Source organism: Carassius gibelio, chromosome A4, assembly GCF_023724105.1.
Source record: "Carassius gibelio isolate Cgi1373 ecotype wild population from Czech Republic chromosome A4, carGib1.2-hapl.c, whole genome shotgun sequence".
NCBI classification, from domain to species: Eukaryota; Metazoa; Chordata; class Actinopteri; order Cypriniformes; family Cyprinidae; genus Carassius; species Carassius gibelio.
The window spans coordinates 28793220-28819661 of NC_068374.1; the positions used below are offsets into that span (position 1 = coordinate 28793220).

The following is a 26442-nucleotide window of genomic DNA, read 5'->3' on the forward strand; positions in this document are numbered from 1 at the left end:
GTGGGTGACATGCCATTCTTTAAAGCTCATATTCAGTATTTTTTTCCCTAATATTATAAAGATGATAAAAAGGCATCTTGAAACTGTTCTAATGACAAGTGTAACCAGGTCATCAATTTTTTGTACACCAGATTGATTTCATATTCTATTGTCTTTTCTGCAGGATTGTTAATTAATAATTACACTTATTAATTGGTAGTTTTTTTTTTTTTTTTTGAGCATTAGTCGCCTGCAGGGGTGTACAGTACATGAATAATTGACCATGATTACTTTTAATTTTGGGTAATTTGTACTTTATTTTAGCAATATTGATAGTAGACCAACTCTTTGTTCTTAGGTTACAAAGTAAATTTTTGCAGCTCATCATAACTTTCCTGAAAATAACTTTCCAGGCTACTCTCCTGAAACTTTTACAGCCAATAACATTGAATTTGGTATAAACTGTATTTGGACAAAACTATGGTGATAAAAACATCTGCAGCATTTTAAAGTGAACAATTCCATGTAACAGTTGAACATCTGCTGTGTCCTAGATCCTCACATTGACCACTTTTAGCCACATCATCTTCTGATTAATGTTCATATTCTGGTCCTTTATTCTGAAGAAATTTATTTACATGATCCACAGCTATTGAAATAATTCTGTGCATTTGCCTTTTCTGCCTAATGCATATACCAACTGAGGTGTTCAGATTCCTATCTACATTTGGGTATTGTTTAGAAAAAAAGAAACACTTGCTATGTTTTTGGCTAGATACTTGATCAAATGTTTATATGTGCTTTACTATGCTATCATATTTAATACATCAGGATTTTATAGATCATATAGTATAATATAGTGAGAATATTGAGCATCTCAAGTTTATTCAGAACAGAAATATGCAATTTGGTGCAGTATAAGAAATGAAATTCTGATTATAATGTAAATTAATGAGATTTTTTTATACAGAATAGCAGACTACTTATATAAAATCAATGATCTGTTGTCACTCATAATTCTTAATAATATGTAATCTTTTATTTTTTTCATCTAAACTTTGTAGTCTTAATTTAAACAATCAAATAATCCTAATTGGTTTGTATTCACTAAATGCTCATCTTGAAATATTACTCGCAATATGTTATTATTCCCATATATGTCTTACTTTATAAAGGCATTTTACTTACTAAGAACTATCCGAAGTCACGTAGAAGGTTTTCTGCAAAGTTTTGATAATGCTTATAATTTTTTGGAGGCCTTAGAATTTTTTGGATTATTTTTTATTTTAAGTATTATTTTTCCAGTACTTTTCTGGTTGCCTAAGGTGAGATCATGTTGGATGAACTCTACTTCGTCGTTATAGGTAAAACATATATAAATAATAATGTTTATGCAGAACTTTTGGGAGTTATTAGATAAGATATCTTATGGTCTACCAGATAAGCTATAATATTAAAAAGGATAATTCAAGATGCATGATCGACATGGCTGAAACAAATGTGTGACTTGTTTTTATAATTTTAGACTTTATTATTGGCGCACAGGTCGGCCTCCAGTATTCCCGTTTACCCCTCCACGGGTTTACATTTGGTGAATCTGTCTCCCCCTCCTGTCTCGTTCTCGGTTTCTTTCCTCTATTATTTTCCACTCAGATTCTCGTGGTTTAAAATGGCGGCGTTGAGCAGCGCCGAGTCCCCACCGCCCGTCTTCAACGGAGACGCCATGAACCGCGATCCGGAACGGGACCCGGGACTGCACGAGCTGGGCGCGGGGCTCGAACCCGACTGTCCCGGAGGAGCGGCCAGCACCGAATGCCAACAGGACATTCCCGAGGAGGTACAATGGGGGAGTCGGGGTTAAAGCAGAGCTCCGGTGTTGAGCGGAGCTGGGCTAGATGGAAAGCAGTAGGAGTAAAATCTTTGCGTGGCAGGGGCAGCTGCCACTCTACCTGTCACTGCTATGTGCGCCTGTCCCTCAACCTGCCACTGCTGCCACTGGATCTGTCACTGATATACGCGCCGTTCACTCGATCTGTCACTGATAAACGTGCCTGTCACTCGATCTGTCACGGCTATACGTGCCTGTCACTCGACCGGTCACGGTTATACGCGCCTGTCACTCGACCGGTCACGGTTATACGCACGGCTATACGCGCCGGTCACTCGACCGGTCACGGTTATACGCGCCTGTCACTCGACCGGTCACGGTTATACGCACGGCTATACGCGCCGGTCACTCGACCGGTCACGGCTATACGCGCCTGTCACTCGTCCGGTCACGGTTATACGCACGGCTATACGCGCCGGTCACTCGACCGGTCACGGCTATACGCGCCTGTCACTCGACCGGTCACGGTTATACGCACGGCTATACGCGCCGGTCACTCGACCGGTCACGGCTATACGCGCCTGTCACTCGACCGGTCACGGTTATACGCACGGCTATACGCGCCGGTCACTCGACCGGTCACGGCTATACGCGCCTGTCACTCGACCGGTCACGGTTATACGCACGGCTATACGCGCCGGTCACTCGACCGGTCACGGCTATACGCGCCGGTCACTCGACCGGTCACGGCTATACGCAACTGCCCCCCGACCTGCAACAGATAAACGCGCCTGGAACTGTCACTGCTGAATTAATCTGCCTTGCGCCTCTCCAACCACCGTATACCGGTCACGTAACCAGTTATAGTTGTATTTTCTTAAGTAACTACTTCGTAAGTTGACTAGGAAAACTAATTCTTATTTTAAAGGCCTGTTTTGTTAAGTCTAGTTAAAGTTTTGTTAGACTAGTTAAAGTCTAACAATGTTTAGGCAAGATTTGAAATACACACTGATGTAGCTCTGAAACCAAGTTATACAACAGTAACCTAAAATAATTATAATAAAATCACACAAAAATGCAATACATGTATATAAAAAGAATGTTTATTAAAGTTTAAGTATTTCACCAACAATTTGTTGTGCTAAAACTTCCAAAAAGTGCACTATTGCAATTTGCATGCATTTTAAGAAATAATTGTTATTTACATACATTTTATAAAAATATTGCTATATATATATATCTATATATATAGATATATATATATAGATATATATATATCTATATATATATATCTATATATATATATATATATAAATATTTACAGTACTGGTCAAAAGTTTACACGCATTGCTATTTGTAATGTTTTTAAAAATAAGTATTTTATGCCCATTAAGCCTGCATTTATTTAATAAAAAATTCAAAGAAAAAAACAGTACTATTGTCAAATATTATTACAATTTAAAATAATGGTTAGTGTAATAATGGGCTTATAGGTTTTATATATATATATATATATATATATATATATATATATATACACAAACACACGCACCGCACGCACGCACACACACAGACACACACACATAATACACTTTAAAGTGTAATTTATTACTGTGATCCAATTCGAATTTTCAGCATCATTACTTCAGTCTTCAGTTTCACATGATCCTTCAGAAATAGATCCTTCAATAAGCTGATTAATTATTAATGTTGAAAAATGTTGTGCTGCTTAATATAAATAAATTTGTCAGGATTCTTTTAATGAATAAAAAGTAAAAAATTACAGCATTTATTTAAAATGGAACTATTTTGCAACAATATACACTACCGTTCAAAAGTTGGGGTCATTAATTTTTCCTTTATTTTTTTGAAAGAAAGTAATACCTTTATGCAGCAAAGATGTGTTAAATTGAGGAAAAGTGACAGTTAACACTTACATTGTTAGAAAAGATCTATATTTTCTGTAAATGCTCTTCTTTTTAACTTTTTATTAATAATTAAATCCTGAAAAAGTACTACTAGCTACTATACTATAGGCTAGCCTACTATTTCGATCTGCTATTGTGTATAATTTGCTACAATAAAAGCAGTAAGGCCCTCTGGCAATATCCAACTAGCATACATATTCAAAGCTGAAGGCAAGCCAAACACATTTATTGGTGACTTTGACAGAAGGTTTGATGGAACACGGGTCGAGTGACAGGTGGGTTACCCAGGTGAAAAAAAGTAAATTTCTATTTTAAATTTTTAGTAGCCCTGCTTTTTTCGGTTTTCTAAAGGCTGTAGAATGTTTGTACATACAAGGTTGACTTTCTACAGGTTACATTTAGCTATATCTTCCTTACTGTATGTATGGTACACAAATTTATGAAAAATTACTTTAATTCAACAAATGGGTTTTTTTTAATCCTCCAAAGGCTGTAGTACATTTCAGACTTATTACTGGTAAAATTTTGCCAACATCTCCTTTACTGTACATACAGTACATAATTATTCTAAGAAAACAATTACTGTAATTCAACAAATGGGTTTTTTATGTTCCAAATGTTGTAGTCTTAGTGTCCATAAATAATAAAATATAAACTATTGCAAATATAAACCTTACAGTACATACAGTACATAATTATTCTTAAAAAAAAACAATTACTGTAATTCACCACAAGGTTTTTTTAAGTTCTGAAAGGTTGTAGTACGTTCCTAGTGGTGAGACTTACTCACTACAGTTTAAATTTAGCAAATATCAACCTTACTGTACATGCAGTACATAATTCATCTTTACAAAAACTGTAATTGACCTAAAGGATTTTCTCATGTTCCAAAGGCTGTAATACATTTGTAGTTATGATGCTGACTTAATACTGGTGCGATTTTGCCAATATCTTCCTTACTGCACGTACAGTACATAATTCTTAGAAAATAATTAAAAAATACTGTGGTTCATCAAAAAGGTTTTTATAGTACATAAGGCTGTCATATGTTTGTAATTACAAGAATGATTTACTACAGGTGAAATTTTGCCAATTTCTATCTTACTGTATAGTACGTACAGTACATACTTATTATTTGAAAACAATTACTGTCATTCACCAAAAGGTTTTTTTTCATGTTCCAAAGGCTGTAGTAAGTTAGTAGTTACAAGACTGATTTACTACAGGTGAACATTTGCCAATATCTCCCTTACTGCACATGCAGTACGTCATTCATATTCAAAATCAGCTACTGTAATTCAACAAATGGGTTTTTTGTTTTCCAAAAGGTTTTCATGTTCTAAAGGTTGTAGTACTCTCCTAATGGCCTTGGATTTTATAGCAAATTATTCATATTCATTTATGTATGGATGTATGTGTGTGTGTGTGTGTGTGTTTGTGCACTTGTGTTTGTATGTATTGTGCATGCCTAATTATTAGACAAGTTGATATTCTGACCATAGTTTTTATTTTAACAAGCAGATTTAACAAATTCCACACCACATTAATCTTAATAACTACAATTAATTTTATATTTAATTTAATCATTTATAAGTGATATATAATTGTCCATAAGGGCTGGAAGTGAAAACATTCATATATCAAGGTGTGCATAATTATTATTATATAAGTGTAATTTTTACTTAAGATATTATAGTTCCAACGTAATCTTGATTTTACAATGTATAAATTACATGAATTAATGTTATAGATTTTACCATACCACAGAGTCATTATTTTCAGTGTAGATTTTCTTTTAACAATACAATGAGGAAAAAAAGTTATTAAGATTGATGAGGTTTTGGAATTTGTAAAATGTGCTTGGTTTAAAATTATGATTACTTGCCTAAAATGTATGAATGCACTGTACACAGACACACACACACACACACACACTCTTGCATTTGTGGTTTGCAGGGACTCTCCATAGGTGTAAAAGTTTTTATACTATATAAACTGTATTTTCTATCACCCTACACAAACCCTACACCTAAACCTACCCTTCACAGAAAACTTATGGAAACATTTGAATTTCAGAAAAAACTGTTTTGTTTGTTTTTTAAGCCTTTTGTTTTACTGGGACACAGGAAATGTCCTCATAAACCATGATTATGTTGTACTACCCATGACATTATACACATTTGTGTCCTCATAAACCATATATAACACAAAAATAAATAAATAAAAAATTAACAAATATGAATGTGAATTATGTGAATTTTAATGAATTAGTTTTTAATTAAAATATGTGAGTGCCATACAAGCAGTAAGGCTGTTATTGTGAAAATGTAACCTGTAGAGAGTCAGTCTGGTCACTAGGAATGTACAGCAACCTTTGGGGAAAAAAAACTTTTTTCTAAGAATAATTAACCTTTGGAACATAAAAAACCCTTTTGGTCAAATACAGTATATGTATTCGATAATTAATTATGTACTGTATGTACAGTAAGGGTGATATTGGCAAACGTTCACCTGTAGTAACTCAGTCTCGCAACTAGGAATGTTCTACAACCGTTAGAACATAAAAACCTTTTTTGATTAATTACAGTAATTGTTTTCTAACAATAATTATGTACTGTACATACATTAAGGGAGATATTGTTTGTAGCAACATATTGGTTAAACATTTTCTGTCAGTTTGCCAGAAAATTTACTATGACATTTACTATGGCTTTGTAAATATAATTTGTATTAATTATTGGACTTCGTTTTGTACTGAGAGGTAAATTTGCAGACGGTCCCTAAAGTAGCCTAGGCGAATATCCAGCGAATATCAAACCTAAAACCAACTTTACAACGCTTATGTAAAGAACGAAATTAGTGCGCGAAAACAGAGCACTTTAAATACATTATAGAATTGTACTTTTTTCACCTGTATCCGTGACAGGTGCGCGTATAGCAGTGACAGGTGCGCGTATATCAGTGACGGGTCGAGTGAACGGCGCGTATATCACTGTCGGGTCGAGTAAACGGCGCGTATATCAGTGACGGGTCGAGTGACAGGCTCGTATATCAGTGACGGGTCGAGTGACAGGCGCGTATATCAGTGACGGGTCGAGTGAACGGCGCGTATATCAGTGACGGGTCGAGTGAACGGCTCGTATATCAGTGACGGGTCGAGTGAACGGCTCGTATATCAGTGACGGGTCGAGTGAACGGCGCCTATATCAGTGACAGATCGAGTGAACGGCGCTTATATCAGTGACAGATCGAGTGAACGGCGCGTATATCAGTGACAGATCGAGTGAACGGCGCGTATATCAGTGACAGATCGAGTGGCAGCAGTGGCAGGTTGAGTGACAGGCGCACATAGCAGTGACAGGTAGAGTGGCAGCTGCCCCTGCCACGCAAAGATTTTACCCCCTCTCATGGAAAGGTTCAGGAAACACCGGCTGTAATACGGATCGTGTGGGGATGCAGTACATTGCAAGGGCCGAGATAATGCACGCATATAACGTTACATAAATATTTAGTAGAGAAAATCTTATAACGTGCTTTCATGCATTCTCGCAAGGTGCATTTCCGAATGACGCCATTTATAATTCTCTCATTGCAGTTCCCTGAGCCAATGTTTATCAGAAGGCCTGTTCGTGTTTCATTTTTTATATATCCCCCCTCCCGACCCCGATGCATAGCATGCATGCTACATATCTCACCTTGCGATGCATCTTATTAATGTGAAACTACAGATGCAACGGGGAATACTAGCGGCTTGCTTGCATGGTTTTGTATCCTTTGTGTCAGCAGCTGGCGCGAGCTGCGAGTCAGCGTTCGAATGCATTTACATTTACATTTAATTCTGCAGTGATGTCATTGTGCTCGTGCACTGGGCCCTGCGAACATTTCTTTTTGATCTCGTGCACATGTATTGCATTGTGCATGTTTCTTGTAAGCTGTCAGCACACATCACCTATGAGGCTTATGTTCCATGGACACACTGGGGTATTTCGTGGGCACCTTCTGCACACTTCAGGAGCATCCAGTTTAAGTTAGCAGCTGTGTTTTGGAACCTGTTTGACCAGCTTTCGTGTCAAGCTATCCAGACACCATCTACCATGTTTTCAAAACTCTCCTTCTAGCTTAATTTGAATTTTCCAGGAGCATCCACTCTTTCTGATTCATTTGGAAAGTAAAAAAAGTTTACACCGTCATACAAACCCAGCTATTCAGGAAACAGTTTACCTATTTTACTGGCAGACTAGTTGGATTAAAGAGCTGCTTGTGTAAGTTGTTGTAGGAGTTCTTAGTTCCAATTAGATTAATTTTACTGCTGGCTGCTGTTACAGGGTTAGACCGTAACAGTACTGTAACATACTTGAAGTGAAAAATGTGGTATTGTTACAGATTGAAAAAGATTTACCTGAGTGAACATTTTATTGATGACCAGGGTAGGGATGCATCGATCTGATACTCGGGATCGGTATCGGCACCGATACTGGCTTTTTCTGTAGATCGTGTATCGGTCCGACGAGACCGATCCAAATCCGATACTGTGCGTATACTATTCTGTGTTATTGTTGAGCCCCACGAAAGGCACGAAAACATTATAAAGATCCAAAACATTTTCGTGGACGTATTTCAAGTGTTTTGAAGCTGTTCCATAGTTCAGTGTGAGGTACAGATTAATATCAAAGTCATTAAATTCAAGTTCACACAAACTCTTCTCTCTGATGTGGCTATCTGTCATCCTCCGTTCAGCAATCAAACTCCATGTCGCGTTCGGTTACTACAGTCAAAACGATGAAACTCTCTTCAAGAGCGCACAGTAACTGAGGTTTAAAACTGTTAAAAGAAAAGCCTCAATAAACTAACGCACAGATTTAATACACTACGTATCAATATCTCTTCCCTTTGTACAGGTGATGTCCGGTTTGCGAACGAATCGTTCGATTTAACCGGTTTTTCATACTTCACCAAATCGGACTGAATCGTTTGAAACGGTTAATGTCTCCAGTTAGCATTCATCCACAAATTACCTAAATTGTTTTGCACAATCAAATATTATTAATAGTCTTTCTTGTTCTGTCCTATCTATCACATGTTGCTGCCTGTATTACTGTGCTATACATTTAAAAGAAAAGTCTTTTAGATTTCTATTTAAATGGATATACTTGTTTTTTCATGAATGTATTTTACAATACAGAGAGCAATATGTTGCATTTTACCAGATTTTAGACTTACTTTTATTTGTAAATGAAATATTTCAATAGAAATTATACAATTATTGTGCGTCCATGATCTTTCTAGAATCTAGAGTATCTTTCGGTGCTGAATTATCCACTAATTTAGTTTATAATAGTATTTTTGTCATAGATTATGATTATATCTTTTTTTTATTTGTTATTTTTCATTAAAATTAAGTTATGTGTATATGTAGTAGATTGTGATTAACACAAAAGAGTGATGATCAGGTCAACACAGAGAAGTATAGAAATTCTACATTGATTCTACATTGGATCGGTATCAGCAGATACTCAGAATTTTCAGTATCGGATCGGTTCTGAAAAAATGGTATCGTTGCATCCCTAGGTCAGGGCTATAACCACCAAAGAATTTGCAGGGTTTGCAACAAATCTTCCCAATAAAGTTTAGTTTGATGGGTTTTGCAGTGGGAGATTGTTGAACTTTTACGTTGAACCAGAATCTTAAATGATTGGTTACATGTATTGAGTTTCAACATTACTGCATTATTGACATGAATGTTGAGGGGAATGGTTCACCCTAAATTAAAATTCTATCATAAAGTTCTCACTATGTAGTTCTACAACTGTGAAGATAAAATCTTTGTTTTGATACAATTACACTGAAGCTTTTATGGTTGAAAAGAGATTACAAAGCATCCTAAAAATATCATATATGACATATTATATTTCAATTTGCTTTTAATTGTCACAACTAGATTGAATTGAACTTGAGAATCCGATTAATCCAATCCATTAACAGAACATTCAAACAAATAATTTCTGTCAATAACGACTTTATTTTCAGTCTGTTTTTATGCAGTTCTATCATATGGCTTCAGAACTTATATGGACTACTCTTGTGGTGTTTGCATAATTTTTCAAGTGTAAAAGTTCCACTTCCTTTTTACATTCTTTTTAAGGAGAAAAAAAAAAACAGTATATCCTTCAAAATATTTAAAATATGTTCGTCTGTGTTCTACAGATAAAAAAAAGAAAGTCATAGGATTTTTGGGATAATATGAGGATGAAAAAATGATGACAGAATTTGTATATGGCTGCAAGTATTTCACGTGTATCTATTTAAATGGTCTCGGTTAAGTTCCATCATGCTGGAAACGCAGTCTGTTACCACATGGGGTTTGCTTTAAAAGAAAGGCTTGTAACAAATGTCTGTTTAAGAAACTGTCAGCCTACAAGACTACTGAGAAGGTCCCTTGTCACTGGTGCCTTTTTTCGCACTAATTTGACAAGTAGAGCCAGTTTATCTGCACCGTTGATTAGGAATCAAGTGGCAGCTTGACTCTCGGAATGCAGGATTTTTAAAATCAGAACTAAAGTTAGATGAACTTAAATGTGCTATTTCAAGGGGGTGTTGAGGCATTCCAAGTTTCTTGACCGTCTACTGGAAAATAGATTCTCCAAATGGTGATCATAATAAAGTTTACTTGTAAAGCTTTGTAGCGCTGTCAGATTGTGTTTACTTGGCTGGGACATTTCCCAGTGAACTTTGGAGTATTTTATGATGCTGGTTGTATTGCTTGGCAAAATTGAAAAATGTTTATTGGTTATTTGGAACAAGTGCATTGCTTGCATGTTTCCTAGAGCAAATGCTTGGCTGAAATTTTGTAGAGAAGAGAGAAACATATATAATATTGAATGTGATAGTACTTTTTTCCCCCCGTGAATTGCAGTTGCGAACAATCATGACATCAGTGGTTTTAAAAGCATGCTGTAATTGAAATGTATACAATCTTCAACCACTAAAAAACCACTAAAAAAATCAAGATCTATTGTCTCCTGATAAATGTTGTATGATGTTTAAAGGGTTAGGGTTGTGAAAGTCAGATTTTTGTACATCAAAGTTGCATAAAATGTACATTTAGGATATCAGAGCTGACTGATAAAGATGATGATTATTGTCATTTTATGAATTTAGTAATGCACAAACAAGTTGAAGCAGTTTCTTTGCTAATGCTCACTCTGTATGTTTACTTCACACCTCAGATTTAATCACTATATCACAGTTTCTGTGGGCCGGGCTAGAGACAGCCGTCAGTGTTAGCTTTCACAGCTTAGTAAAGACAAGCATTATTTTGTTAATTATTCTGTTTATTAGATTCAGCACGGCATGAGGTCCTCACTTCTGCATGGTCAAGTTCAAAGATCCTTGCTCAAACAGGAGAACCTAGGAATCATCTAGGAAAGGAAGCTGGGAAAACTGACTTGCTAACTTTATAATTTTCCTTCCAGATATGGAACATCAAACAGATGATTAAGTTAACCCAAGAGCACCTAGAAGCCCTTTTAGATAAGTTTGGAGGAGAACACAATCCACCATCTATATACCTGGAGGTGAGTTGGCCCAGCAAAGAGTGTTTGTCACGTGTGTGAATTGAGAGTAATGTAATGTTGTTTTACTATACCAAGAAAGTTAATTTAAAAAGATGGATGATATACAGAATGTCATAAATGAAGTGACTTGAATTTGACACCATCTATATTCGCAGTTAACTTTTGGGCTTTGTTCAAAAATCTAGTAGCATTTTCAGGCATTATAGATCATATTTTCTTAAAGTCAGATGTATTTAAGACACCACTTTTAGACAAACTCTAAGGCAGCATCCCAGGTATCCATCCCATAATGCATTGCAAAACGCATAGTGCATAAATATGTCCAAGTTGGTAGGAGAAATTATTCAAAATTCAAAAGGACCAATTAAAATGGAATAGTGGTATATTTGTGTGTGCAAGTACTTTTTATGTTTATTAGAGCTTAGCAACGTGCTAATGGAAAACTACTATGATCACTTTTAAGGTTCCGTGTCAGTTAGCATGCTGCTTTACAAGGGATTCAGAATCTAGGGGGGTTTGGCAAATCATTTATCTAATGTTTGAAACAACTGAATACATTTGAAGGAAGAAAAGAACTCATGAATATCTTTAGTTTGTAGCCTTTATAAGTCGCATTTTCCCTCGTGTATGCCATAATGGATAACCCCAGATATTTATCCTTCAAGAGGTTCAAAAGAACGAGCATTTATGCGAAGCATTTTCATAAAGTATTAATGATTTATTTCCTCCATGCCACAGGCATATGAAGAGTACACTAGTAAGCTGGATGCATTACAACAGCGGGAACAGCAGCTTTTGGAGGCCATTGGGAACGGAACTGAGTTTTGCTCCTCGCCCACACCCATCCTTCTGGATGTGAAGGGACCGGGCACCCAGAGCGCCCCCGCCACCCCAAACACCTTAGCTGTCCTGCAGACCCCTACAGACCCAACCCGAGGGAATCCCCGCTCGCCCCAGAAACCCATCGTAAGGGTTTTCCTGCCCAACAAACAGAGGACAGTGGTGAGAGATTGATTATTGTTTGGTACTGAAAATATAAAAAGAATTCAAAATCGTATTATAACTGAACGCTATAATGTAAATGCTGCATACTACTTATATAATACTGACCTAATGACAGAATTTGAATTGGGGGATTTGGAAAAAGTAGGTGCGTTATATCTGTAATAATCTGCCTACTTCTGGATTTGATAAGTTTGGTCATGAATGGAGATGGTAGGATATTTTGACGATTCTTCACAGTAAGATTTCAGACAGGGCTTCTGGAAGGAATTTCCACTCCAACCAGATTGTACAGCGGGGGGACTCCATGGGAAATGAGCAAATGTAGGTGACCCCCTTATTTTGATTATGTGCTCAGCTGGTCTTTGTTGGTTTAGCAGAGAGAAGCGGCAGTATGAGCTGGAGCCAAGAAATCAAACGTGGCCAGACGCAACTACAGTTTCACTGTAAAGAGATGAAAGTTTGTGGTTTATGTGCGTGTTTCAGGTTCCAGCTCGTTGTGGGATGACTGTGAGAGACTCCTTAAAAAAGGCTCTGATGATGCGAGGCCTGATCCCAGAATGCTGTGCGGTTTACAGGGTTCAGGATGGGTAAGAACTGTACTCTGAACGCATATATTAACATCACTAGTGCTAAAACAAGCCACGCTGCGAGTTGTACTTAACGTTTACTGACCGTCCCGCCCACATTAGGGAGAAGAAGCCCATTGGCTGGGACACAGACATTTCCTGGTTGACGGGGGAGGAGCTCCATGTTGAGGTTTTAGAAAATGTGCCACTGACGACCCATAATTTTGTGAGTATGATGAAACTGACCACAGACTGGTTTAAAAATAAATCTGACAAAAAGGAGTTAAGTTAGAGCCGAGAGTTGACATGTCATTGGTGTGGTCATTTCTGCTCTTCTTAAATACACCTCGACATGTTGAAGACTCGTTGAGGTGTTTCCCCGCTTGTCAGTGATGCATTGTTTTTCGGAAGCATCTCGTTTCTTTGGAATGACTCTTTAAGTGTTATTCGGCGACTCAACAGGTGCGAAAGACCTTCTTCACGCTGGCCTTCTGTGACTTTTGCCGGAAGCTGCTGTTTCAAGGCTTCCGCTGCCAGACGTGCGGCTACAAGTTCCACCAGCGCTGCAGCACAGAGGTCCCGCTCATGTGTGTCAACTACGATCAGCTGGAGTGAGTGTTCATGGGAGACTTTTCACTTCTGCATTATCCATAAAAGGCTGAAATTTGTTCCATGCGTAATGCACAGTAAAATAAAGCATGTAAATGCTATTCAAATGAAATCCTTCTCGCATATTAGATTAGTCTGATTACAGTTTTGTGCTTCGGTTAAGTGATGGTTATGCAAAATTAACTTGTACTGATGTTATAATTTTTGTTTATAATTTTGATGTTCAGTTTACTGCTGGCATCAAAATTTCTAGTGCACCACCCCTTTACCCAGGAGGAGCCGTCATCCGAGGGCACGACACCCATGTCAGAGATGTATCCCTCCCTCCCTCCATCCGAGTCCACTGGGTGAGATTTTAGTTCACATCTGCACTCTAGTGACCATGTAGTAAAGTAAATCTTAATACATAAGGTAACACTTTAGTATGTTGACCAATTCTCACTATTAACTAGTTGTTTATTAGCATGCATAATACTAACATATTGACTGTTTATTATTACTTCTTAAGCACATATTTTGCATGACCATATTCTAGATCTTTAATCCTATCCAATACCTAAACTTAACAACTACCTTATGAACTATTAATAATCAGTAATTAGGATTTTATTGAGGCAAAAGTCAGTTATTTAATAGTGAGGATTGGACCTTAAAATAAAATGTGACCATATGTAATATTGAATATAATTATGTCAAACAGTTAATCATTTATATTTATATATTTTATATAATATATTTGTTAATAAAAAAATTTACACACTATTGTTCAAAAGTTTCAAAAGATAAAAAATTATATAAAAAAAATAAATTCAAAGAAGCCTCTTATGCTCCCCAAGGCTGTATTTATTTTATTACAAATACAGTAAAAGTAGGTATATTATGAAATTTTATTAGAATTAAAAATAATCACTTTCTATTTCAATGTTTTAAAATGTAATTTATTGTTGTCATTACTGCAGTTTATATGATCCTTCAGAAATCATTCACAAATAAAATATTTTTTCTTAATGTTTTGGTGGAAACAGACATTCAGATTTGCAATTAAGTTGAGTAAAAAAAGGAAAAGTATTTATTTTTTGTAACATTTATAAATGTCTTTGTTTATTTTGATCAATTTAGTGCAGCCTTGCTGAATAAAAGTCTTAATTTCTTCATTTCTTTCAAAACAAGACATAAAAACACCACTTACTGATCCCAAACTTTTGACTGGTAGTGTACACACACACACACACACACACACATACATATATGTAGTACTTACTGCTATCTATCTTTTAATTGATCAATTGTAAGGGTCAGGTTAAGTATAGTGTGTAAGTGGCTTTAATCATGTACTAGGCTGAATTTCATTGTCTGTTTTCTCCAGGTCTCTGTGCCATCCTACTGTGTCCCCATCCAAATCCATCCCTATCCCACAGTCCTTTAGACCCGGAGAGGAGGACCACCGCAACCAGTTTGGCCAGAGGGATCGCTCTTCCTCAGCCCCTAACGTCCATATCAACACCATCGAGCCCGTCAACATTGATGTGAGAACTGGACCGTTCAACAGCTAATCGATATATTTTAGGCAAAAGCATTTAATCCATTTTAATGTAATAGGTCCCACTTTAAAATGTGACTCAGGACCACAAATCCAGTCTTAAGTCACTGGGGTATAGTTTTAGCAATAGCCAAAAAATTGTATAGGTCAAAATTAGCTATATTTCTTTTATGCCAAAAATTATTAGGATATTAAGTAAAGAACATGTTCCATGAAGATATTTTATACATGTCCTACCATAAATATATCAAAACTTCATTTTTGATTAGAAATAGGCATTGCTAAGAATTCCTTTTTTTTTTTTTGCACCCTCAGATTCCAGATTCTCAAATAGTTGTATCTCGGCCAAATATTGTTCGGTCCTAACAAACCATAAACCAATGGAAAGCTTAATTAATCAGCTTTCAGATGATGTATAAATCTCAATTTAAAAAAATTGACACCTAAGACGGGTTTTGTGGTTTTGTCTTTACTTACCACTTCCTGAATCTAAAAAATTAGTATGTAAAAATACTTCTAAATATTAATATTGTTAATATATGAGGTTTGCTTTAGTTTTAGATACATTCTTATTTATTTACATTTTAACAGATCTTTTTGTTTTTTCACTATCTTTAACCATATAATCTTATTAATATAATTTGTTATACCCAAAATAACCAAAGGTTCATTTGCAGTGCACTGCAAGCAAAAAGCAGAAACTGTTACTGATCTCCCCTAGTCCCTGCTAATCGGTGTTATTTCTGTACAGGATTTGATCCGTGATCAAGGCTTACCGAGGTCAGATGGAGGTAAGTGCTGTTCGAATCAGGAAACGTACACTGAATTCAAATGGCTTTCCATCATCCCATGTCTTTGTGCTGTCTCTGTGTCATTGGCCTTAGAAGTTTGGGATAGCTGATCCATTTCACTCTGCCTGCTAGTAAAAGCTGACACACAGGCCTTTCTCTCCCCTGTCCACTTTGTGAATCGCTTCAGCTCTTTTCTTTATCACTAGCGAGCTGCTATAAAAGACTAATTTCTAATCAGTGTTCTCAAAACCCGCCCCTATGCTTACTGCTTCGTCAAAACATGTCCCAAAACTGTTTAAAGGGACAGTAACCCCCAAAAAATGAAAATTCAGTCATCATATATTCACCCTGATGTCGTTCCGAACCTGTATGACTTTCTTTTTTTGTGGAATCTAAAAGAAGTTGTTTAGAAGAATGTTCGAGTTGCTCTTTTATTAAAACGGGTTTTAGAACGATATAAGGGTGAGTAAATGATAACTGAATTCTCATTTTTGGGAGAACAGACTATATACACAGATATAATTAAGAACTGGCTCTGTGTCACCTAGAATTCGCTTGATCCTCTCTAAAGAAGCTCTGAAAGTAGACACAGGATTTTGGTAGTTGGTGACAGGAAGTGCACCTGAGCTTCAGGGGCCAGTGATTCCGTGTCTGTCTCTCTCCCTCCTGCAGCCCCCTCGCAACACCCAGCCCGCTGCTTGAGGAAGAACCGAACACGGACCTCAAGCCCCCTTCTGTCCTCCCACCCCAATGACATTGTCTTTGATTTTGAGCCTGAGCCAGTATTCAGAGGTAGCTAGGCCTTCGTGCGTGGCTGTGTTCCACACCTTGTCTTGTCTTTTGCTTGTCTGTCTGTCTGTCTGTGTTTGTCTTTCACCTCGTGTGTTTTGTTAATACATTTCACTCCTCCTTGTTTAAATTCTCACTTTCTCTGCCACTCCTCTCACGCAAACATTTTCACTGACGTATGATGGGCTGCAGTCACTTTTCCTCAACTCCTCTGTACACCACAAACTCACTAAGGCAAAAAATTGCTCATATTTCACTCAAAAGATATTTCAGATGTGCAGCCCCTAATGATAAATGGTAATAACTCAGCAAGTCCGCATTGAATATGTTTTATATTGCGATCATATTTTGCAATTATCTAACACCTTGTTAATCATTAAATAACAGATAAGTAATCTTTAATAAATCTCGAAATTAATACTCATTTTTCATACTGTAAATGTTAATAGTGTGATGCCTAAATTCACTTGCATCTTGCATAATAATAATAATAATAATAATAATTATTATTATTATTAGTTTAGAAAGTCGTATTGAATGTTGCCATTTATTAATTATTTACCATAATGTAAAAAAATAAAAAAAGATATATATATATATATATTTATTATCGGCTTAATTGTATCGGACAGTGTTATTCTAATATTATTTCTCATTTCTAATTATATTATGTAAATATTTTTTATTTATATTCGAGTATTATTAATATTTTGAATTCACTTTAATTGTCATTTTCAGTTCATTGTTTTTACTTGAAGTAATTTGATGTGCTTTTTGTCAATTTAGTTAGTGTGTCTATTTAACTTAAATTTTATTTTTTCTGTTTTATTAATAAACTGTAGTAATTAAATTTATTTTATGTCAGTTAGTTGTCAAAGCCACATTTCTAATTTTCATAATTGATTTATTATTATTATTATTATTATTATTATTTTAAGTTCACAATTTTCATCTAATAATATTTTATTTCACTTAAAAAAAAACAATTGTATTACTTTTAGTTAACAGTAACACACTGGTACAGACCAGAATTGTTTGTTTTAATCCTTACTTACAGTATATTTAGCATATAAATACATTTTTGGGGGTACTTTTTGATTTGTCCATTGGGAAAGAGATGGGATGTGGCTCAGGATTTGATAGTATACTTCATTGGAGGCATACATCAGACGTGACCCTTTCCTCTCTTACTCTCTCCTGTGTGACTCTTAAGATTAGATTTTTTCCCTTTTGTCTTCTTCCCCTGTTACTCTGTCTCTCTCTTCTTTGACTTGCATATTTCCAGTTGAAGTAACTGTATTTTGTTTCTCGACCTCTCGTGATGCCAGGCTCTACACCGGGCCTGTCGGCCACCCCTCCTGCCTCCCTGCCTGGTTCCCTGCCCAATGTGAAGGTGTCCAAATCACCCTGCCAACCGAGAGAACGGAAGCCGTCGTCTTCATCTGAGGACCGCAATAAAATGGTGCAGATCTCTTGAACTTGACACTTATAGTCTTGGTCAAAGTTAATTCGAGATGGTTTCTGATATTTATTTTGTTTCATATTTAGAAAACCCTGGGTCGACGAGACTCGAGCGATGATTGGGAGATCCCAGAAGGTCAAATCACCCTGGGACAGCGGATAGGATCTGGCTCTTTTGGAACAGTTTACAAGGGGAAGTGGCACGGTAGGTCTTGTGAAAGAGTTTTGGTCTTCAGATTAAAAAGGAATGAACAGAAAAGGCTACAGTCTTCCTCTTCCTCATAGGTGATGTGGCGGTAAAGATGTTGAATGTCACAGCTCCCACTCCACAGCAGCTACAGGCCTTTAAGAATGAAGTGGGTGTCCTCAGGTAAGATATTATAAGGCCCAAAATTGCTAAAATTGTTCATGATTTCAAAACAGAGATGGTGTCTGTCCAAACTGTAGGTTTTAGGTAGTGGTTAAGCAGTTAAAACAAAAATTGAATTCCTAATACCATTGCTTTTTTATGTGTTATTTTATACATTTTTATATTGTTTAATGTATTTTTTATTGCGAAAAAAAAAAAGAATCTAAAGGGGTTTAAATTACCCCAGTTAATGGAAACAGGGTTAACCATTAAGTAATAAAATATTGTAATATGTATTTATTCCTCATTGTTTATTTTTTTATACATTTGTACTAATTTATAAAAAAAAATATTACATTTTTGTTTGAAGTAAATAATCAAAAAGTATCCCAGTTGTTAGTAACCGGGTTGTAAAAATGCACTAAATTATTGCATGTAAATTAAACTATTCATATTAAATATAATATAATATAAAAACAAATCACATGTAATATTAAAATTTGACCTCAATGTTTGTTTTATTAAAAAATAAAAAAAATAATCAAAAGATCCCAAATTAAATGTTATATATTAAATTGTAAAAATGTAAATAATTAAATCAAACCATTAAATATAAAACCGTATAAAATAATAAAATGAAATCAATGGTGTATATAAAATTTAATTTGACCTCCTAAGATTGACTATAATCATAAGGCCTAAGCACATCCTTTCATTGACCACTGACTTTATTGTATTAAAGAGTGTTCTATTCTTGTTAACCGATGGTATCCTGCCAATTCTTTTTGAAATCAAGCAATGAAACTATTTAAATATTTACATAAGTCCCAGTTCACTAGTTATTTAAAAACCTTAGATTTTTTTGTCATTAAATGTTAGTCTAATGTTCTATCAAAACATTGTTCTGTCAGAGCACACTGAACATTTGTTCTCTCCCGCAGGAAAACCCGCCATGTGAACATCCTGCTCTTCATGGGCTACACCACCAAACCCCAGCTGGCTATAGTTACACAGTGGTGTGAAGGCTCGAGTCTCTACCACCACCTGCACATCATCGAGACCAAGTTTGAGATGATCAAGCTGATAGACATTGCCCGGCAGACAGCTCAGGGCATGGAGTGAGTGACACTCAAAAGCTTTTAGAGAAAATGTAATATTTAGAAATAAAGAATCCATTTAGTCTTCTAGCTTGAATAGAAGGCGTGAAACCTGCCGTTGTTATGATACTCAATTGCTCGGGTTATAACACTTTCTTCCACAGCTATCTGCACGCCAAGTCCATCATCCATAGAGATCTGAAGAGTAACAGTATCCTTTGTAAAATATTGATGATTATAGTAATTTTTAGCAATCTAAAAAATGGTTCGTATTGACAGGCATGTGTGCATCTGCTTGCTCTTAGCCTTAACACCCCCTCCCTAGATATCTTTTTGCATGAGGACCTGACAGTAAAGATTGGTGATTTCGGTCTGGCTACGGTGAAATCCCGCTGGAGTGGCTCACACCAGTTTGAGCAGCTTTCTGGCTCTATCTTGTGGATGGTGAGTGAAGGAGCATGTCTTAACTATATTTGAGTTTCTTCTGAACTGATATTTGCATCTGGACTGACTCATTGGTCTGCTTCAGGCTCCAGAGGTAATCAGGCTGCAGGATAAAAACCCATACAGTTTCCAGTCAGATGTCTACGCGTTTGGTATTGTGCTCTACGAGCTCATGTCAGGGGCTCTGCCTTATTCGAACATCAACAACAGAGATCAGGTGAACCTCTTAGAAGTGTGTTTCGGGTGAACTATCACTTTAAGCAGTTCAGATGGTGACTAGATGGAATTTTATGACCAGTGATTGTTTTTCTGCCCAAATTTTGCCTGAAATTGATTAAGTACCAACCCTCTACATTGCAAGTAAATGACTTGTATATGCGACTAAATTTTACTCTGGGTGACTAAATGATGTCTATTGTTACCCATTGGCTAATAAACTGTTCGATTTTACTCGCCAGTGTGTGTGTTCGAGGCTATTATAGGTTTAGCACATACAGTGGGTACGGAAAGTATTCAGACCCCCTTAAATTTTTCACTCGTTTTCCGTTTGAACGAACGCAGACTACGTGATTAGTATTCATGAACCCAGCAGCTCATCAATCCGTAGTGCATTGTATATTGTTAGTATGGTAGTAGAATTTGTAGTAGTATTATCTTTTAATAATAATTAATATTATCTATTGCTATTTTTTTTATTACAAAAACCCTGAAGGACTAACAGTATCTTAAGAATCACCATCAGTTAAAATGACAAATATGCATTCATACATGGTTACCAAGTTTTAGTTCTAATCATTAAAGTTATATCATTAAATTGTGCTTAATAATAATAATCTAACAGTCTAATAATAATCTAACAGTCTGGTGAGTAAACAAAAAAAAGTACTAGCCAATGGCGATTATATTGCCAAGGTGTGCGTTGAGTACATAAACATGAATACTACTTATGCTTTTTTATTTTATCTTCAGTTTTGAATGTTTATGGTACTATGTGTAATGTACTAGTAAAAAGGATTTAGATGACTTAAATGTCTGTACCATGACAAATTACTGCCAGCATCTGAATATTGTAGAAATGACAGTGCATATCTTTCATTGTATAGATTATCTTCATGGTTGGCCGGGGTTACCTTTCTCCTGACCTGAGCAAAGTGCGCAGTAATTGCCCCAAGGCCATGAAGAGACTTATGGCAGATTGTCTGAAGAAAAAGCGAGAGGAGAGACCTCTTTTCCCTCAGGTAATGTTGTGAAAACCTATTTTTGCTTTCCCCATTTACACCTGCCATCTGTCAAGGCCATGCAGATTTATGTTAAAATGCTCATTTTCACTCAATATCCTGTTAATCTTGAGTACCTATAGAGTAGTACTGCATCCTTCATAGCTCCAAAAAGTCTTTAGTTTTATTATATTCATAAGAGAAAGATAGTCTGTACCGATTTTTCCCGGAAAAACACGACCGGCTGGAGGCGTGACGTGTGGGCGGAGCTAAAGAATCACGAGCGCCAGTAGGCTTTTGCATTGAGAGCGTTTGGAACCTGTGACATTACCGTGAGGAAAAAAAAACATCATCCAAAACAAACCATGGCTAACAGTCAGATTCAGCCGTTTATTTATGATCCAGAATCAGATCCCGAGGCTGAAACTGAACGAGAGCAGCAGCAGCAACGACTCGCTCCGAGCGGGGCTCGAACCCGGGTCTCCAGCATGGGAGGCGGACGCACTAACAAGGAGGCAGAGATATTTAAAGCAGTTTTACTCACCGCATGCGGTTCCAACACACGATCGTGACCCTTTTTCGTCGGGACTGCTTCATCCTTAAGAAATAAACGATACGCAAATCTGGCGTCAAACTGGGCTTTGTTTGTAAAACAAGCATCTTCGAAATGCAGGGAACAAACACAAACACTTGCACAACTCCGTTGATGCTCTGTAAAAATAAACTCCATCCACTGGTCCCTTAATGCTGTTTTTTTTTGGTAATCGATGCAGGGTTGTCTTGTATTTTTGGAACAGAAATACTCCTTCAAACGTACAACTTAATTTTTGAAACTTTGTCCATGTTTACCATGGGAATCCAACTCTTTAACAGTGTAAAAAACTCAGTATGCATGAAATAGCATTTCACCCCCCCTTTAAGGTAACAGCAACAGAGTGGTATTAACTAATTTTTAATAAAAAAAAAGTGTGTGTGTGTTAAAATATTATTTTAATCATTTATTTATTTATGGCAGATCCTGGCCTCGATTGAGTTATTGGCACGCTCTCTGCCCAAGATCCACCGCAGTGCTTCTGAACCGTCCCTTAACCGCGCTGGATTCCAGACAGAGGACTTCAGCCTGTACGCCTGCGCTTCCCCCAAGACGCCCATTCAGGCTGGTGGCTATGGCAAGTACATGTACACAAACATTCTTGTACCTTTTTTTACTTGTATTGCTTTAATAAGTATGAAAACTGATACAAAACGGTCATTTTTGCCCTCTTTTAGGTGAATTCTCAGCATTTAAATAATGCTCCAAATCCTAAAGCTCCATCCCTTGTCAGTTTTTGCGATGCCTTGTGTTCCTACGGTGGGTTCATCCATAACAACAAAAGGAATAGTTTTCAAAGAATGTGCCGTTTTTATTCCTCTTTACCCGAAGAGCTACGGCCTCAATGGAATTGCTTTAAAATAAAATGATCTCTGCAGGATGTCATTGCTGAATTTACGAAAATGTCATAAACATCACATAGGACAACTCGATAAAAAAACGACTGAGGTGAGAAACCAACAGCTGGTCACTGGAAAGGAAAAAGGCAATCAAACCCAAACAGATTATGGAAGGGAATAAAAACCTTTTCCCAAGAAGAAAGATAAACAGGTTTGGGATGAATGATATTGGGAGCACAAGCCCCACCTTTGCTCCGCCCCTGGAGTGGAAAAACATAGCACTGGCCAATCAGAAAACAGGGTCCAGTGGCATGGAATGATGGGAAAGTTGGCATAAGAGAGGCCATCAAGCCGCAGTCGTGGAAAGGTGCTGAATGTCAGGAGATAACTTGAATAATATTTAGAAATGTTTTTTCTCTTGCACTGAGTTTGTTCCGTGGCAGGAGTTACTAATAATATAGATTTCTTTTGTTTTCAGCATTTTTTCCCCCTCAAGGGTCATATGTTGTAGATAAACATACCATTTTTTCTGTTACAGATATAGTTTGTGAAGCGGTATAAATGAAGCAACCATCAAAAGACCTCTTAAATATATATATTCTTGAATATTATATAGGCTCTTTTGCTTTTAATTCTGCTTCAAGACAAACTCTAATACTTTTTTTTTTATTTTGCATTTCACGTCCCCACTAATGTCCCACGCAAAGAAGCCTGGGTAAATGTTTTTAGTCTTGGATCACCACAGATACCATACAACATTTCCCTGGTGGGCAAATTCAAAGCCATTTCTGCGCTTCTAGAGAATGTGATTTTAGTTTTATTTTGTTTTGCCTCCTTATAATAGCTGATGTCATGTTTTGAAAAAGTCAAAGGTCATATTATTTAAAGTTTCTTGTAGAAAAACCCACTGTATAAAGCAAACACGAAGCCTTGCTATGGAATTACAAAGTGGGCGTATTTCAGATGTATTTCTGTACTTTTCACTACAACTTTATTCATTAGAAGCCATTCCTTTGAGGCCGTAACAGTTAATTGATTTCCTTTTTTTTGGGATCCATCATGTGACAACTCTTCAGACCTTGCACCTCTGGATTCATTCCAATATGTTTGTTCACGGGTCTTTTTTTTTTAAAGTTTCATATAGTTTTTCTTGTGTTATAGACAGGCAGGCCTGCAAAGTTACATTAATTTATATTGCTTTAATTTTATTACTTTTTGTTCGGTGTTGTCTCAAACTCTCGGAGAGGTGTGTGTATGTATATATATATTTTCTCTCACTCATTCTGTGATTTGCTGAAATGGACATTACGCAGTGTGTCTGTGCACTTTGTATAAATGACTGACACAGATAAGCAATTTTGCCTTTTTAAAGACTTAATATATTTTGTCATATGAAGAGGTTAAAGCATGGTTACCGGATTGCATAATGAATGAAAATCGATTTCAAAAGCAGGCAGGGCCAGGGACACTAAAAACCAAAGCTTAATCCTCCTAACGCCATCTGTGTCCACCTTCACCATTGCTGGAGAATAGTTATCTGGTTCTTCGACCAAATCGATTCGCTCTATGACTCAAAAGGCTTCCTGTTCGCAGAATGCGACAAAGCGGCGACTCTTCGTTTCAAGTTGGTCCAAAGACTTCTACGTCAACCTACTAGCATAGCTTTGGGCTGTAGTGACACTAGCACTGTGTAGCCCCGAAGTTCACTGTGGATGGTGGAAGTGGCCTTGTAGGGATGCTTTTCGTAATTCAGCCTCTTCTAAGTGAAATAAGTGGCTCCACCCCCTTTTTTTTCGTAGGAAATGACACTTTTGCTTTTGGCTCCACAAAATACTTGATGTTGCACAGATAACCGAGGCTTTGCGTGAGGACAAGCACCCCATCTTCTTGCTTCTTTTCAGGTGGATTAACTTATTTATTTTGGTTCTCTTTTTGATTGTTTTTATAAGAGCGATGCTCTGTGAATTGGTTACGCCACTTAAACTTGCCGTTAAGGAGAGAGGAGCTCCACGGATCCTTTCGGTCGTGACGGTGGTCACCGTTTTCACATGTATAGTTTGTGACGAGACGTTTGAATGGACTTGTTCTCAGATTAAGCTGGCAAACCTAACATGGGTTGCGTATGGAGATGGTAGCTGTGTATTTTAAGAATGCTCTATTTATTTTCTATGGGAATGTTACTGAGGTCTGACTTGTGAAGGATTGATCCTTCTTGACTGGAATTCTTGGGGACCTGCTTAATTAAAACTCAGAGATACACATAAATATATTCTCTAAAAACGTTTTACTTTCACTACCCAACCCCCTGTTTTATTTGCTTTTTTTAAAGCCTTCACCAAAAACCGTCCGGATTGCATTCTCTTTCTGTTGCCTTGCCTGCACTTTAAACCCCCAGCCAGTGCAAGTTCATTCAAGTAAGAACTATCATACAAATGTTTGGGAGACTCTTTTCATCTGTAAATAGCTGTACAAAGGAAGTACTGTCCGTTCGCTAGGAGGCATGGAGATAAAAACAATGAAATGACTTCAAATGTTTCAACTTACGAGATAAAGGTTAAGAAAAGACGTTTTGATAGGTGAAATTCTGAGATGTTTCTGTGTAAAAATATTTAAGACTGTATAATATAAAAGGAAAAAAGAGCTTAATGTATTTGTTGTGAATATGAAAAACTGATATATTAAAGACGTGCATGAAAACTGGCTAATGTTTTTGTGCTTTATTTTCATTTTATGGGAAATTTAATGGGAAGCACATCTTGCTTTTAAATGCGGTCACATTTAACACTTTTGATGCTACATTTATTTTCTGTATTCTTCTGTAAAGTTTAAAAGGAGTTGCCTTTCACTAGTTCTGCCCACTCTGCTCCTCCAAATCTTTGTTTTCATCCTTCAGAAGAGATGCTGTCGTTTTGTACTATTTAGGTTACCAAACAGATTTTCTAACTTTTGGATATTTAGATTGTCTTGGTGGGATATTTGGATACTACTAGACCGTAAATGCTTGTTGCAACATCCATGGGTGAGTAAATGCGTTCATATCTATATCAATTTCTTGTTAACAGTTATTTCAAAATGTATATATTAGTGTGTATGTATTTATTTATGTATGTATGTATATATTGTTTGCTTGAGCTGCAACCTGCTCTTAAGGTTGGCCGGTGCACTGACCAGTCATTTTACCCCCAGCCTGTGGACGATGTACAACTGCCCCTTGACCTTTTTCCATTCTGGAGAAATCTGTCATATGCCCAGATTTGTACAGCAACGTAATCTCCTAATATCAGACAACTCTCTCAGATATCTCCCATATATGTAAACCATACTTTTCCATACATTTCTATTTTCATACACAAATCTTCTATATATTTTTTAGGTCAAAAGTGGATCTGAGGGTGTCCAAATTTTTGCCCGGTTCAAGTCATTCAGATTCTTTTAAAGCAGTCACTTGACAGCAGGAATGAAAAATGAATGCATGACTTTTGAAGACATGCATTGTTCCAGCTGAAGATTTTGCTCACTTTTAGTGCTGTACCCATTCTAGTGCCATAGATGGTGTTTCTGCTGTCTCAGCTGTGCCTGAACTCACCAGATAGTGACCCTGATCTTGAGATTTACAAAAAAAAAAAACTGCATTTTGTAACCTGAGTTTTGTAGGCTCCTCCAACTTGCAATACTGGCAGATACCTATTTTACCTGCCACCTGCCTCTAGAACTTATAAATTACAATACATAAAGATGACTCATTTGTTTACAATTCAAAAGTTATTAGCGCAAACATAAGTGCAACTTTGAACTGTTGGTGGCGCTAGAGGGTTTGAGTTAGAGACTTCAAAC

General features: G+C 36.7%; 1 protein-coding gene across 2 annotated transcripts; it reads left to right on the plus strand.

The window, feature by feature from the left end:
* Nucleotides 1–1423: 1423 nt before the first annotated feature.
* LOC127976136 (serine/threonine-protein kinase B-raf-like) lies at nt 1424–25308 on the plus strand. 2 transcript variants are annotated; one of them, XM_052580325.1, is made up of 20 exons: nt 1424–1816; nt 11208–11309; nt 12048–12311; nt 12798–12901; nt 13004–13106; nt 13343–13491; nt 13717–13836; nt 14856–15015; nt 15781–15820; nt 16493–16612; nt 17938–18071; nt 18158–18275; nt 18356–18440; nt 19361–19537; nt 19681–19727; nt 19842–19960; nt 20046–20177; nt 21064–21198; nt 22193–22346; nt 22447–25308. In XM_052580325.1, exons 1-20 carry the CDS (start codon nt 1649–1651, stop codon nt 22467–22469), a joined length of 2454 nt encoding a protein of 817 aa, XP_052436285.1. In that variant the 5' UTR covers nt 1424–1648; the 3' UTR covers nt 22470–25308. The 2 variants fall into 2 exon arrangements, with proteins under 2 accessions (XP_052436285.1, XP_052436296.1); XM_052580336.1 differs by lacking the exon at nt 16493–16612 and having other exon boundaries at nt 1568–1816.
* The last annotated feature ends 1134 nt before the right edge of the window (nt 25309–26442 follow it).

Excerpts from the sequence above, each read along its gene's own strand:
- LOC127976136 (XM_052580325.1), top strand. The coding sequence starts at position 1,649 with ATGGCGGCGTTGAGCAGCGCCGAGTCCCCACCGCCCGTCTTCAACGGA. Across the intron at positions 19,728-19,841 it reads TAGAGATCTGAAGAGTAACA|ATATCTTTTTGCATGAGGAC; the intron begins GTATCCTTTGTA and ends CCCCCTCCCTAG. Across the intron at positions 20,178-21,063 it reads ACATCAACAACAGAGATCAG|ATTATCTTCATGGTTGGCCG; the intron begins GTGAACCTCTTA and ends TTCATTGTATAG.